At 39.8% G+C, this 14,757-nt stretch overlaps 1 protein-coding gene across 1 annotated transcript; it reads left to right on the forward strand.

The window, feature by feature from the left end:
• The first annotated feature begins 3,065 nt into the window (after positions 1–3,065).
• Positions 3,066–14,227, forward strand: LOC106943059 (semaphorin-3A-like). The gene is made up of 15 exons (XM_015026407.1): positions 3,066–3,083; positions 3,237–3,356; positions 3,484–3,577; positions 4,853–4,972; positions 5,079–5,221; positions 5,320–5,434; positions 6,803–6,872; positions 7,024–7,171; positions 8,133–8,352; positions 8,439–8,530; positions 9,371–9,412; positions 9,718–9,875; positions 9,997–10,052; positions 11,927–12,066; positions 12,944–14,227. The coding sequence occupies exons 1-15, from the start codon at positions 3,066–3,068 to the stop codon at positions 13,454–13,456; spliced, it is 2,049 nt and encodes a 682-aa protein (XP_014881893.1). The 3' UTR covers positions 13,457–14,227.
• Positions 14,228–14,757: the final 530 nt, after the last annotated feature.

Consider the following 14,757-nt stretch of genomic DNA (forward strand, 5'->3'; position numbering starts at 1 on the left):
CNGAGCTGTGAGGGTTTAAGGTTGCAGACAGAGTGAAGACAGTTGTGACAGCTCAGAACCAAAGCTTCACAGTAGAGCAGCTGACTACCAAGGTGTTCATCAGAGAGTTGGTGCTACTGCTGGAATAAGCAGTGGCATTGCCAGGAAGTTAAAAGTAGCTGTTAAAATGAATATGAGGCTTAGCAATGGCACAAATGATAGCTTTATAGGATTCTAAACCTACAATGGACTTTTTTCCTGGACTAATTACAACAGAGGCTCCATTCTCATTTCTACTCAGTGACTAAGAATCATTGTGCCATTAATACATCCTTGATGGTTCACTAAGTTGGAAAAATACTACTGGTCAGGTTGGAATGCACAGATATAACACCAACATACATATTATTAAGTCTGTAGGAGAAACTGAACTGAACAAGGAACCTTGAACCCTTGAATTTTGCGTGAGGCGGCTCATTAAATATGTAAACATGAAACCATGCTGCTCCTGAAAGCCACCAATGTCTTTGCCAAAATTTTGTAAGTATAAACTTGTGTGTCTATTGCAAATTATTATTGCAGAATTAATGTTGAATCAATAAGAAACAACTGTTTTAGAAGGAAATCCATTTACTTTACAGTCTGTATGAAGCCAAAGTCCAGAAAAATCCACCTACCCCTGGAGGAAAATGTCACACTGGCCAGTTCATCTGCATCATCCTGATCAGTAGAGGTGGTCAAAGGGGTTCCAGGGCTATTACACTGTGCGGTGTTGTTCATCTAATGGTGGTGCACCACCAACCCAGTCAAGTGCAAACTCAAAACCCGGCTATTAACTTTATTAAAGGTTCATGGTTTGCATAAAGTTGCGGTTTAAAAGGGAAGTGAAAGATGAGCTCTAATTCCATTGCAACTAAAGATATATTGCGATAACCAAAACATGAGTTTTACACATGTGGGGAATGTGAAATGTCAAAGAGAGCATAGAGGGAGCTGTTGTTCATAAAGAAAAGAATGAATACAATAAAATAAATATTTATAAAACTTGTAAAAGTATTGCTGGGGCATTGATGAAATTATATTGCTGCAATTATTTATCAAAACAGACAGATGGGCGTATAGAAAACAAATTGATCTTTAAGGTTAATAATTTCCAGAAAAGACAAAAGGTTAGAGGGGAAAACAGACGTCCTCAATGGGACAATCCAGCTTTGAAAGAGGCGAAGGTGAGACGTCAAGTGAGGCCGTGTTGAGGTCACAGGCTGCTTTCTTTGCTCACTGTTTCAACTAATGAGTCAGTGAAAGGTCGTAGGGTCACTGAACCCTTAAACATCCCCCAGCAGCACATCCACTGACCGATCCTCAAACCCCCCCTTTGAGAAGATGTGATTGCTGGCATAAGTCATGGTGTCTGTCCTGTGTGTCTCTTAGGCATCTTTTAAATGCTGTCCTGTATCTTTTTCTCCCCTGTCACATCAAAGAACTGCAGCCATCCAGACTGTCTCACAATGTGATGACACGGACATGCAAATAAAAATCCAACTACACACACCAAGGGTTGATATTTATGTTGAGGATGTCAAGCATCTTCCATCTACTGAAAAGATGAAAAGGTTGAGTCAAACTTTAGACACTTATATTTGAATATCTGCTTGTTAAGACAGTCCTTTTGGATATATTTAATTTTAGTAATCTGTCTGTAGCAAGTTCAAATTAACGGGATACGATACAGAGTAGAGAACAGCTGGATTTATACAGAAATTATATGTCTGCTGTTATTTTATTTATTTATTTTTTTGGAGGATCAGATGAAAGGGTGAATGATTAGAAATGGACACTTTCTCATTTTTTATAAGTAAACATAAAATATAAACTGTTTCATTTTTTCACTCTCCAATATATGTCACTTGTCGTCTTCCAGAGAAAATCCCATAAAATAGAAATTCATGGTTTTTAATCAGACAAATTAAGGGAAATCTGAAAATATGTTCATGCATCACTGTCAATCACAGGCCTGTTTATTACTGCATTTTGAACCTTGAGAGTTTGATCTCATTCCAGACTATTGTGCAAAAATACAAAAGTCTAAATCTGAAGTTAAACCAAGGTGGTTTCATTACTTCAGCCAACAAGTGCTGTGGTCTGGACACTATTAAAAAAACAACAACATCTGATTAGTTTCAAACACAAATTTCCCAGAAACCTCAACATCTTATTCCAACTTCCATCCTTCCTCTCTTAGTGTCCATTCTTGTTGATATTGTATGTTTACTAATGACCTGCATAATTTGCTGCCAGTGCTTTGAGTGTCACTGCATCAGTGGACACTTTGTATTTCCGGCTCATTATTGCTGCTAAGGCATACAGCGCAGCGATTTTTTTTCCACAGACAAATCAAATCAGCATATGATGCTATACCCCTAGAGAAAAATGCCATTAATGATCATAATGGTTATGCTCATTATTATGTCCACATTCTCGTTATTTAAGGGCCAGCTCCCTCAGAACTCACTGCTCTTAGGTTGCACAGTTAATGTATCTTGTAGTCTCTTAGCGTACCATAAGTCATTTATGAGCTGTCCCTTGAGAACATGCTAACTGTAACGTGACTCTGAGATGGACAGATGTGCTTCGGGGTCAATGACACGCTATCCGATAGGACAAAGAAGGATCAGAAAGAGGTCAAGATGCTGAAAGCAACGTATGTGCAGAGGAATAGATGACAAAGATGACAAGAAGTGGTTTTGAAGGTATCGGGTGTTGCAAAAGATTATGGTAATGATGTTTACCATAAGTTGCCTTTCAGTTTAGTTCATTCTTGTACTTTATCAACTAAATACTTCATTTGAAAGCCTAAAGATCTGAGGTAAACTTGTCAACTTTAATTCATTTGGATTCAGATTTGGGCACGAATAGCTGTAGACACTCTTATAAAAACATTCTGCAGGCATGTGTGTGTTCAGCCAGGACACAAAGAGCGTCACAACAGTGTGCTGGAGTTTGATCTAAGAACTTGGCCGTGTTGTCACAGGCACAGAGGTTGAGGAGCTATGTGAGGAATGTGAATCAATAAGCTGAAGGACACAATGTCCAACCTTCGCCTGGTACAGCTTCCTGTAAAAACCTGCAATCTGTGGTCATGTCTGTAGTTCATGATGCTTAGGAGAAGTATTATTAAACCCGATGACACAAAAAAGAAAAATCACTATTTAAGCTCCTAGCAAAATGAATTCCAGAACAATCTTTGTGTGTTTCAGTCTGACTGTGTGAACTACGTGAAGATTGTGCACCACTACAACCGAACCCACCTGTACGCCTGTGGAACCGGGGCTTTCCACCCAACCTGTGCCTTTGTGGAGGTGGGACACAGGATGGAGGTGAGGAATAAACAAAATGCGAACCAACACAAGTACACTTCATTACAGTTCGAATCCGGCACTTCACAGGTGAGCTTGCTTGCTGTAGCATAACAATCGTTTTCTTTGTGCTCTGGTTCCCTGGCAGGACCATGTGTTTAGGATCGACCCCTCTAAGGTTGAGGACGGGAAAGGGAAGAGTCCATACGATCCTCGGCATAACGCTGCATCTGTGCTAATCGGTAACTGAACCTATATAACTTTTCTCATCTGGTTATTCGCTTGATTGTTTTAGTATGGGTTAGGTCTACCTCCGGTTTTCATATTTTGGGCTGTGATTGAAAAGCCTTACAAATACACTCATAAACATTGAGCTTATTCAATTTGTGTCAATTTCAGCCTCAAACTCTATTTTATTGAAATAAAATGTTTTGTGCTAGACCAACACAAAATCATGTAGACCCTATTACCTTTTAGCTTAATTCATTGCAACCTGCAGAAGCCAAACAGGTAAGTACCATCTTAGTGGTTTGATAGATAACATTAGCTAAGAAACAGCTGGACGAATACTAGGGATTATACCAGGCAGGTCAGGGAGAATATTTAAAAGTTAAAGCAAGGTTAGATTACAGACTGATATCCCAAGCTTTGTGGGTCTCACACAGCGCTGTTCAGTCAGTAATCTGAACATGGAAAGACTGCCTATCACAATGTGGCTACCTAAAGCTGACGGGCCACGTGAGGAGAGCATAAATCAAGCAATCTGCTGACAGCACAGTCATTAGTTCTCCATTGCCCAAGTCTGGTCTGCATGCTAGAGCAGCACGAGGAAAACCACTGTGGAAAAAAACACTTTAAGTCCCGTTGACAGTCGTAGAGGACAAAGCAGACATGTGGTAGAAGGTGCTTTGGTCAGATGAGAGAAAATGTTTGCTTTTCAGCCTACATGAACGTATGTGAGGTGGGAGGCTAACACTGCACATCAGCCTGACAACTCCATCCTCCTTGGTTAAACAATGTGGTGTCATTATGCTGGGTGTAGGCGTTTCTTCATCATGGAAAGCTGGAAAGAGTTGATGGAAAGATGGATGGAGCCAAATACTCGTCAAGTCGGAAGAAAACCTGTTATTGTCATAATGATCAAAGTTTAGTGGGCAGGTTTATTGAGGGCTACAGTCACTCTTCTTTCACTTTGACTGAACCCTTTATTTTTTTTTAAAACATCTAGTCTCATTTTGTACAAAAGAACATACTCCCAAAAGACATCGTATAGTAATTGCAGCAAACTGTGGTTCTAGAAAGTGTTGACTCAGAGACAGACTGTGTCATGCTCTCCAGTTTTATTTACTTGTTTTTTTTATTGAAAACCATGTGTGTCCTACTACAAATTACTTCGTGTTGCTCTGTCACGTGTTGAAAACATGTTGAAGTTCATGGCTGCAATGTGACCAACTGTAAAAAAAAAATCATGCATGTTCTGAATCTGGCATAGACTAACCAGTATTTGTGTTTCCCAGGTGATGAGCTTTATGCAGGTGTAGCCACAGACTTAATGGGACGAGACTTCACCATCTTCAGAAGTCTGGGCAAACGTCCCTCGATTCGCACCGAACAGCACGACTCACGTTGGCTCAATGGTGCGTGTACTTTTGTTTGTCTTGTAAATAAGCATCAAGCGCCCTCATGGGACAACGTGGTGTGACGACTGAGGCTGTGTTAATTGCCTTTAATTCCGCCAACCAGAACCAAAGTTTGTCGGCTCCTTTTGGGTCCCTGAGAGTGAAAATCCAGACGACGACAAGATATTTTTCTTCTTCCGGGAGACGGCGGTTGAAGCTCAAGGTTTGGGAAAGTCCACTTACTCGCGCATTGGACAGTTATGCAGGGTGAGAGGTCACTTAATCAACATCCAACAATGTGGAAAATTGGGATTAAAAACTCTGTTTATGCAAAATCAGATTATAATTGAGTTTTGTTTTGTCAGAATGACATGGGTGGACAGAGAAGCCTGGTGAACAAATGGACAACATTCCTCAAGACCCGTCTGATCTGCTCAGTACCAGGAGCTGATGGCAGTGACACGTACTTTGACGAGCTGCGTAAGTGTACAGGGCACACACTGGAGCAGAAGTACTCCAATGAAACTACAAATTTAAGGATATTTCTAGGTTTAGTATCATATAACATACAGATATATGTGAAGTTCGGGTTCTGTTCGGGTCTGTTAATTTAATCATGAAGAAGGTTGACCTGGTTTCAGTGCCTCAACTTTTGTTGTAGTGATTTTCAGTCAGCGTAGGAAAAATATGAAATCTTTGGAATGATATGTATACTTCCTGTTTCCATTTCTGACAATATCTGCTGTACAATTCAGGGAAAAGATTATTTATATGGCTTCAAGAAAAGCTAAACGGGGGGGGGGAGTTGGAAGATTTTCTGACCCTTTCCTCTGGATCTCTACCCAGAAACACATTCTGGTGGTGTAAACGGAGAAGATGTTAGGAAAACGTGATCAATTCACCAGGATTTAAAAGCATTTACAGCGTTTAGCCTTAAGGGATCCATATTAAAGTAGAGATTAAAGTAAAACGGCAGAATTTAAAGTGCTATGCAGATTTACAGTAGGATTGATGATTCTTGTATGTCTTACGATATTTCTGTCCCTCCATTTCCAATCATTGAAAGAAATCAAAACAATAACAACTGTCTGAACCAGCATCTTTACTTTTAATGTGAATTATAATAAAAAAAAACTTTATGAATTAAGTTTTATTACATTTTAACCAAATAATATGTAATACATCAATAAATATGCTTTAAATTCATCAATTGTTATACGATAATATTCAATATTCTCCAAAATTCCTTCTCCAAAAGACTTTTTGTTATGTAATGTTTTTCTCAGACCTGTTGTCATGTGGTTTTTCCAGCTGCTGCAGGAGTTTTTAAGATGTGACTGATAAAGTGTCTGAAACTCTCTGCGGGCCACAATATGGCCTCCCTTTGTGCTCATCTCATGACGGAAGGAAAGGTTAACTAAGTGGAAGACTTTGTCCAAACCCTAACCCCGCCTCGGGCTGCACCTGCCATTCACATTTCTCCATGTGAACGATGAGTCTCTTATCTAGATGATGAGCTTGGGACTGCACCTGAGGCCAAAAGTAGAGAGAATCTGTGTGTGAAACTGTGTTGGTAAACTATAGGAGTTATCTGTTTAAAAAAAAAAATTACTTCATTAGTTTGTAAACTTTTTTTATTTCTATAAAATCGTAACATTTTAAGGCTTCTTTGTTCAAGAAGCAAGACTGAGTGGTGGATTCTGTTTCATGTCATGACCCCCACTAATCAGCGAAATGTCTCTTTAAAGTGGTTAGACATGTCCATAGGGCTTTGTTTATCTTTTTCCCAACCTTTGACCTCTGGGCTACCGCCACCTGACCCGGCTGTCTGTGTGTGTCTGTCCTCAGGGGACGTGTTCTTGCTGCAGACGAGGGACAAAAAGAACCCTCTGGTCTATACTGTCTTCTCTACTTCCAGGTCAGAGTCGAGTCACATGTGCATGTTTGTTTATGCGCAGGAGTGAGTGTGTGAGGGTGTGCATTAGGGAAAGTGAACGGCGAGGAAGCAAAGTGCATACATGTCATGCATGTGTTTGTTGTATCTAACCCTGCTCCTCTTGTTCCCCCAGCAGCAGTGTGTTTAAAGGCTCAGCTGTGTGTCTTTACTCCATGAATGACATCCGGAGGGCCTTCCTGGGGCCCTTTGCACACAAAGAGGGGCCTAACTACCAATGGGTCCCTTTCCAGGGAAAAGTGCCCTATCCCCGCCCAGGAATGGTATGTTAATAACTGACAAAACAGCAGACAGACTGTAATAACGTCCAATCGTAGCAGGTTATTAAAATAATTAAAGCCAATTTTCTTAAGAAGGTTATTCCTTAAAATTTAGTACACCTCCATCCTTATGTTGCATCTTTTTAAATTAATTTTAAATTTATGTCTTCATGTTTTTTTTTACTTTTAATCAAATCAGGGTTGACTCTGGCCAAAAAAAAATCATGTAATGCCAGTGACAGAAATAATGTTAATAAAACAGTTTAATGGCAGTACTTTCAGAGAACCCAGTATGGTGCTAAAAACCAGTTTTCCGTGCAAAACATTTCCACAGTTGTCCCAATCAATGAGGGTTTGACACTCCACCAACCACAGAAGCCTTCAGTCAGCAGGATTTGTTCATGCTGAACTTCATTTTATAAGGCCACAACAGCTCCAGACATACTGCATAGTTAGCAGGCAAGTTATACTTTAATAATGCAACAGAAATAATGTAAAACTGCATTTTTACTGATTTGGATTTCAGATACAGATCCCACAGGCTTGCAAGGCTTACGGTCAGGCTGGACCAAAGTGAATGAGTCAGATTTCTTCCTATAAGAAGAAATAAGCTAGCTTTAAGCTAAGATGTCTCAAGGTGCTAAAGTGCTCCTAAGTATTCAGAAAATCCAGAGCTGGAATTTTAATTAAAGAGAGAAACTGGACTCTGACCTGGAGTAAATCTCCTCCAAGTCCCTGACAGCCCTCACACCATAATGACCTCAATGCGGCCGCACAACCGGGGCTTGGTGCATTCTTAACCAGCTGAAACACTGATGAGTCAGATGTTTTATTCCACTTGTATAAAACCAAAGGCAAAAATATTTTTTGAATGGAACGGATGAGTTCAGTCATAGCAGTTTCATTTTCATGTTTTAGCAAGTTCTGGAAACTACAAAATGTGTTTCTCCTTTCCTTCCGTTAGTGTCCCAGTAAGACATTTGGGAGCTTTGAATCCACAAAAGGTTTCCCAGATGATGTGATCCAGTTTGCCCGTCACCACCCCCTGATGTACAACCCGGTGTACCCCATGAATCGACGGCCTGTGTTCGTTAGGACCAACGTGGAGTACAGCTTCACACAGATCGCCGTGGACAGAGTCAATGCTGCTGATGGGCAGTATGATGTCATGTTCATCGGAACAGGTTCGTGAACGGTTTCTCCTTCACTTTGCGTTTTCTCTTTAGTGAAATGAAAATGATGGGGAGATAATGAGCATGTGGCATTTCAGACAAAGGGACAGTCCTAAAGGTGATCAGTGTCCCCAAGGAGAGCTGGAACAACATGGAAGAACTTTTACTGGAAGAGCTGGAGGTCTTCAAAGTAAGAACTAAATTAACTTCAACGTGTTGTACAAGAAAGTAGAAATAAATACCACATTTTATGATTTTGCCTAACCTGTCTAATTTTTTATTAGATGAAATATCAGAAACAGTTCAGCAGCAATTTATAGGAAAACAATGCAGCCACTGTTTTTAAGTGACCAGAAAGGCACATTTCCCAACTTACTTTCAATTGTCTTCAAACAGACATTAAATATGATGAAAAACAAAGTCAAGACAATCAAAAATGCTGCTTAAAGTAAAAAAAAAAAATAACTGAAAATTTGATTTAAAATACAACAAATCAATTTATGATCTTGTTTATACAGTGTGGAGGAGGAAATCAGGAGAATGGTCATTTAAGAGCTAGTAGCTTGGAGATCTAACAGACGGGCACCCTACCCAGCAATTTAAAAGAATATTTTAATTAGCAATAGTGTTGAAATAGAAAAAAAAACATTGACAAAACAGTAACAATATTTGGATCATTCAGTTAGATATTATTCTTATCCCTTTCAACCAACAACTGTTTCCCAAGAATGTTTTACATTTACAAGCTGGGCAGTGAATGTGTAAACATGTGAAAAAAAACTTTGCTTTTAATGGTTCTAACGCTGATTGATATCTGTGCTTTAAAGTAGAGAGAAGCTTAAAGCAAAAAGTAAGAATGTTCACCTTTTTTACAGTCGTTTTATATGATAATAACATTTCTTGTTTCTACAGAGCAGTTTTTGAAATACTGCTTTCTAAAAATGTTTGTGTGTCTTTAACTGCTACAAACGAAGGGCTTATTTCTACTTTAAGGGTACTAATATTTCTTTTAATCCATTCTTTTCTTCAGGATGCCTCATCTGTTATTAACATGCAGATCTCTTCCAAACGGGTAAGTTTACTTTGACTCTCTCCTGTTCAGAAACATGCTAACAACATGACCACCCTCGAGGCCATGTGTTGAAAAAACAAACAGTAAAAGAAGGTGATTAGTGACAACACTAAATCGGAATGGTTACAGAAAGTTCACTTCAAATCACCTAAAGGCGTCATAAATTACCACAGTCGTCACGGTTACAGAGATATAAACGATTTGATTTATGACAGAGAACTCCAGCTGTTTTCTATTCTGATAAATGGACATTCTTTAGGCCTTTTTGTCAAACGTTTCCATCTCGCCCCTGCCTGTTTTCACAGCAACAGCTGTACGTCGGCTCGGACACGGGAATCGCCCAAGTCCCTCTTCACCGGTGCAGTGTTTATGGGAAGGCATGCGCCGAGTGCTGCCTGGCTCGAGATCCATACTGCGCTTGGGACGGAACGTCCTGTACTCGTTACCTACCGAATACAAAGAGGTCTGTGACAAAATGTCTACGGCATACGTACCATATGGAGAGGTAGCTGTAAAGAAATTGAAGTCTTGACAGAAAGTGGAAATGACTATAACCAGTTTTTGTTTTTATATATTCCATTTAGACGTTTCCGTCGACAGGATGTAAGGAACGGGGACCCCAACACCCTTTGCTCAGGAGGTAAATTTACAACACTCGCACTGTAAAATGCAGCCCAGTTAAATTTTATTAGTAGAAGTGTAATGATACATTCAGCTTATGAGGATGTAGAATAATGGGTTCAAGAGGAGACCAGATATTTTTTTACAATATTTCCAGGAAAACTATTAATCGCCATTTTTTTGTTTTGTTTCCGTGAATAGAATTATGGTTTCATTAACCAGCAAAAGTATTTACAAGGCTCTGCAGAATATCTCCTTCCCCATTTAAGTCCATATATTGTGCTTTGCTTGTCTAATCCTGATGACTAAAGTGCATTAAGCTGCCTCTTTTTTCTGTTTTAGGACTAAAGCTTTTAGAAATCTCTATTCTTTGTTTTTATAAAGAATCTTTTTCAGTCCTGAGTTGCCAAGTTCAGGTGTGATAAGTCAAGATATTTTGAATCACAGTTTATCAAATACATTACAGGGTTTATTGAAAACAAAAATAGACCTTCAATTCTGACAGGAGGCTCTGAATCACAAACCAACTTTTGCACAACTGGTAATAGTTAGTCAGTTGTGCTATTTGTGTGATTAAAGTTAATTTGTACATTTGGTCACTTTGTCACAGTTTTTTTTTCTCTGTCACACTAACAAAAATCTGCTTCATAGGTGCTTTGAAATTGGTGTGAGCTTCTTCAATGCTTTAGGAAGTGAACGCTGATGGGCAATCTGGTGACCAATCTTGCACCAGTTTACGTTAAACTAGATCTGTGTTGGGTTTGGTCAGGTCAAAGTTACGTAATTCACATTCATAGTTCATCATATAAACATTCTGAACTCAGTTTAAAGTTCCAACTTCAACCAGCTGATGCAGTTTTTTTTAATATATATATATTTTCTGAAATTACATTAAAGATAAATGTAGGTCACGGCTTCATTTATCAGTGCTGATGATCAGTCTTTAGTTGATGTTGTCAACACAACAGGGCAATTAAAGAACTCCTTCCTTTCTTACCCCTAAGCCTAATAGCAACTGCACAGTGTTGAGTGAAAAACACAGTAAATGTACTGAGTGTTAGTATTGTAAGGTTTCTGTGCTATAAGATCTTGTTACAGCCCTGTTTGTTTATGGTAAATTTGTGTGAAAAAAGAAAACAAAAAAATGTAGAATGTAGCAGGTTTTAATTCTACATGTTCTCATGAACACTGTCTGTGCCTTTTCCTGTGTTGACATGGTGAAAGTCTTGGTATGTGACGTCTTACTGTCTTCATGGCAAAACAGCCAAAACGCTTCACCTCTGGTGACATCTGTCCTCTCAGACCACAAAGAGAGCATTCAGCCCCTCTCTGTGTTTCTACACCACAACGAAATCAGGCTAATCACTCCCGCTGAAAGAGCTCCTGGGTAATGAGATTACATCATGTGGCATTCAGGCCGAGTAAAACTGATGAAAATCAGCGCAATTGTCTCTGATGTGACTGGAGCGGCTGGTCAGTCTGTTTGGCAGGTTACACCAAATCGTTTCCACTTAAAGCACCATGCTGCTAAAGTTTTATCCTCTGTATTTATTGAATAGTTTTTCTTTTTCTTTCATTCGTTTTAGACAAGGCTTAGAAACAAAAGGTGTCATTAAGTTAGGACTTTAGAAGTCAAAACATGTGTAAATATTTGGGTCAATTCACCAAGTTCTGATAAATAATGAGAAGAAATGCTCTTGTATAGAGGAATCATACATTTTCCTATCATGTACAAGAACTGTCACGTCTAAATATTTTTTTTAAATGCCCCTTCCAAACAACATAAGCCAAGGTACTGAAAGGCAAATATTTTCTAGACTGTGTTTTTTTTTTCTTTTTTAATGAAATATAGCAAGCCTATAATTATATCTTTGTCTCTTCTGCCCCCTTCAGACCACCACAAGCATCGTGTTGCAGAGAGGAAGCTGTATGGAGTTGAGGGAAGCAGCACTTTCTTGGAGTGTATCCCCAAATCCCTTCAGGCCAGAGTCACCTGGACTTATCAGAAACAACCACAGAACCCGAGAGAGGAGGTGAGAGAGTGCGAAGGTTGAGGACGAGTTGGGGATGAAGGCACATTGTAACGATGCTGTCTGAGGTCACCGTATTGTTTTGTTTTTATCAGATTATCCACTTCATTATTTTCTTCTTATTGCTCAAATTCATGACTTTTGGATGATTCATCTCCCATGACAGCTGAAAATGTAATTAGAGTAACTCTACCCATAAGGGGCCACTGACCAGATTGGGTTTCATAAGAGCATTACCTAAATTACTGATCAGAAAAACACGCTCATTTTTATTCTCTTCAGAATCTGTCAAAATATTGCTGCTAACAATGATTCACAATTTGCACTATCACACAAAGAACCAAAACTGGTGGCATGACTTACTTTAGGGATTTTATATTAGTGTTTAATTAAGACACTGTAAAAAACAAAAACAAACTTGAAATCTGTTGCTCTAAAACACTCCATCGATTCAGAATGAGTTGAACTATTTTGCAAAGAAGAATTTCACTAGATGTGCTAAGAAAGTAATTACATTTTATTTCCATAGTACCAGTTCTGTACAAATGTAATCTTAAGACACTTTACAAGTCAATCATTTCTATCCATACAGATAAATAGCAGAAGGTATTGTTGTGGCATGATCTTGGAGAGAAAGCTATTAGATAAAGAAATATTCCATAGTTGGTAGCTCTTTCATTTGCTTTACCCAGGAGTGAAATGGTTAAATACAGAAAGGGCCTCAGTTTTCTCTGTAGACAGAGGACATTTGATTATTGGCAACAAAATTTAGGTGGGTCATTCCCTCAGGGAACAAAAACACCAGGCCGCATAGAGACAGTTCAACAGACAAATAGAATCATGTTGTCCGAGCTGAACCGAATCATATCTTTGACTCTAGGTACGTCTCGATGAACGTATCCTGCAGACAGACAGGGGCCTACTGATTCGTCGGGTTCTCAAGAGAGATGTCGGTGTCTACCAATGCCACGCTATGGAGCACGGATTCACCCAGACATTGCTGGGAATCACTTTAGAAGTCGTACCATCGACGTCTTCCTCCATCTCCAATCTTCCCTCCGACTCCCCTGTGCGATTAGATCCTCGCAGCGGAGGTGCTCCCTCACTGACCAATCAAAAGCTTTGGTATCGGGACTTCATGCAGCTGGTGGACCACCCTAACCTCAGCACTGTTGACCAGATTTGTGAGCAAGTTTGGGCACGAAAGCATGCTGGTGCCGACCAGGTGTCAAAGAGTTTTGAGTCTCCGAGGAAGGAGATCGTACCTTTGGGTCCTGCTGTCCGACCGGCCAATAAGAAATGGAAGCACCTCCAGGAGATCCGAAAGGGGAGAAACCGCAGGACCCATGATGGGAAACCGAGCTCTCGGGCACCGCGCAGTGCTCGGGAGTGACGACGGCGAGAAACGGATGAAAAAGAGTGAGAGGGAGAGTGAAAGAAAGTAACTGAGAGACCAGATACTCATGGAGGTGTTCACATAAACATGTACACACATAAAGACATGCACAGACACACTCCACCTCCTGTATTGTGTTTATTTATCTATGGATACCACCACTATACGGTACACCATCCCCCTGATTCCTCATCCCTGTGACCAGCTTCCTGCATGTGCTGCCTTACTGCCCAAACTGATTCTGCACGATCCCTTTACACTTCTTCACTAGGATAGTCGCGTGTACTAGCAAATACGCGAGAGGAAATTCACCCACATGAGGAGGCAATAAACTGACACACACATCTACAGCTTATTCTACAAGCCATTTACACTACTTTAATAGTTAGTGTGTTACCTGCTACTCTCTGGACAACACACTGCTGCCACTCATGAACAATCCGAAAGGTTTTGAGAAGCACTCTTCTATGTATAACATTTCTTTAAGTGACCTAAATATGGACAGAATGGGGAAAGTGACAACTGGAACAATGATGCAAAAATATAGTCTTGAACTGAAAACGAGTAATTATGCTTAAAATGTATGTGCATGTTGCAGTGACATTTGTAAGAGCCAGAGTAATTGACAAACATCTTTCTGTGGCCCTCCTTCCATTCTCATCACCACTTGTCATTTGTACAAATTACACCCTGGAGCCATGAAGAGTTACCAGCACCCGCAGAACACATTATTATTTGTGAAAATGTTATAAATTTGTTGTGGGGTTGAGTCAGTTTTATTTTTGGAGCCGTTTCCATTGACACATTGAGTTTGTATCATCACAAGCAACAGACTTAAAACAAAGAGATGCACCGATCGGGGTTTTCTGGCCAATTTTAGAGTAGACTTAGAGTTGAGTCAGTGCTCTTCCACATCGGCATGAGTCAGTTAAGGTGGACAAGGCGTCTGGTTAGAATACATCCTGGCACGGGAGGAAACCCTCCAGGTGGATGGATGGATGACAAAATTATAATCACTGTGGGACTCTTGTACCGCAGACATTTAATAAATAATGTCTGAAAGACCTGCCCAAAAGAACATAGACCATTCACATGCAGCAACTGTAGCAGTGCTTCATCTGTTAAAAATCTGGACCGATGGTGAGTCGCTATGGATATATTTATAAATATTACTTTGAATGAAGGATTTACTTCCTCTTTTACTGCTAATGTTAGTACACAGGTGATGACTTCAAATGGTTTACAGTTAAAGTTAACATCATGTGTGAGCTTTATAGTGCTGCAATAGAAAAAATGTC

The sequence above is a fragment of the Poecilia latipinna genome, unplaced genomic scaffold, assembly GCF_001443285.1.
Source record: "Poecilia latipinna isolate Pla-1442-1.1 unplaced genomic scaffold, P_latipinna-1.0 Scaffold4835, whole genome shotgun sequence".
In the NCBI taxonomy this organism is placed as follows: Eukaryota; Metazoa; Chordata; class Actinopteri; order Cyprinodontiformes; family Poeciliidae; genus Poecilia; species Poecilia latipinna.

Coding starts and splice junctions, on each gene's coding strand:
- LOC106943059 (XM_015026407.1), top strand. Junction 8,531..9,370: donor AAGAGCTGGAGGTCTTCAAA/GTAAGAACTAAA, acceptor TCTTTTCTTCAG/GATGCCTCATCTGTTATTAA. Junction 10,053..11,926: donor CAACACCCTTTGCTCAGGAG/GTAAATTTACAA, acceptor TGCCCCCTTCAG/ACCACCACAAGCATCGTGTT.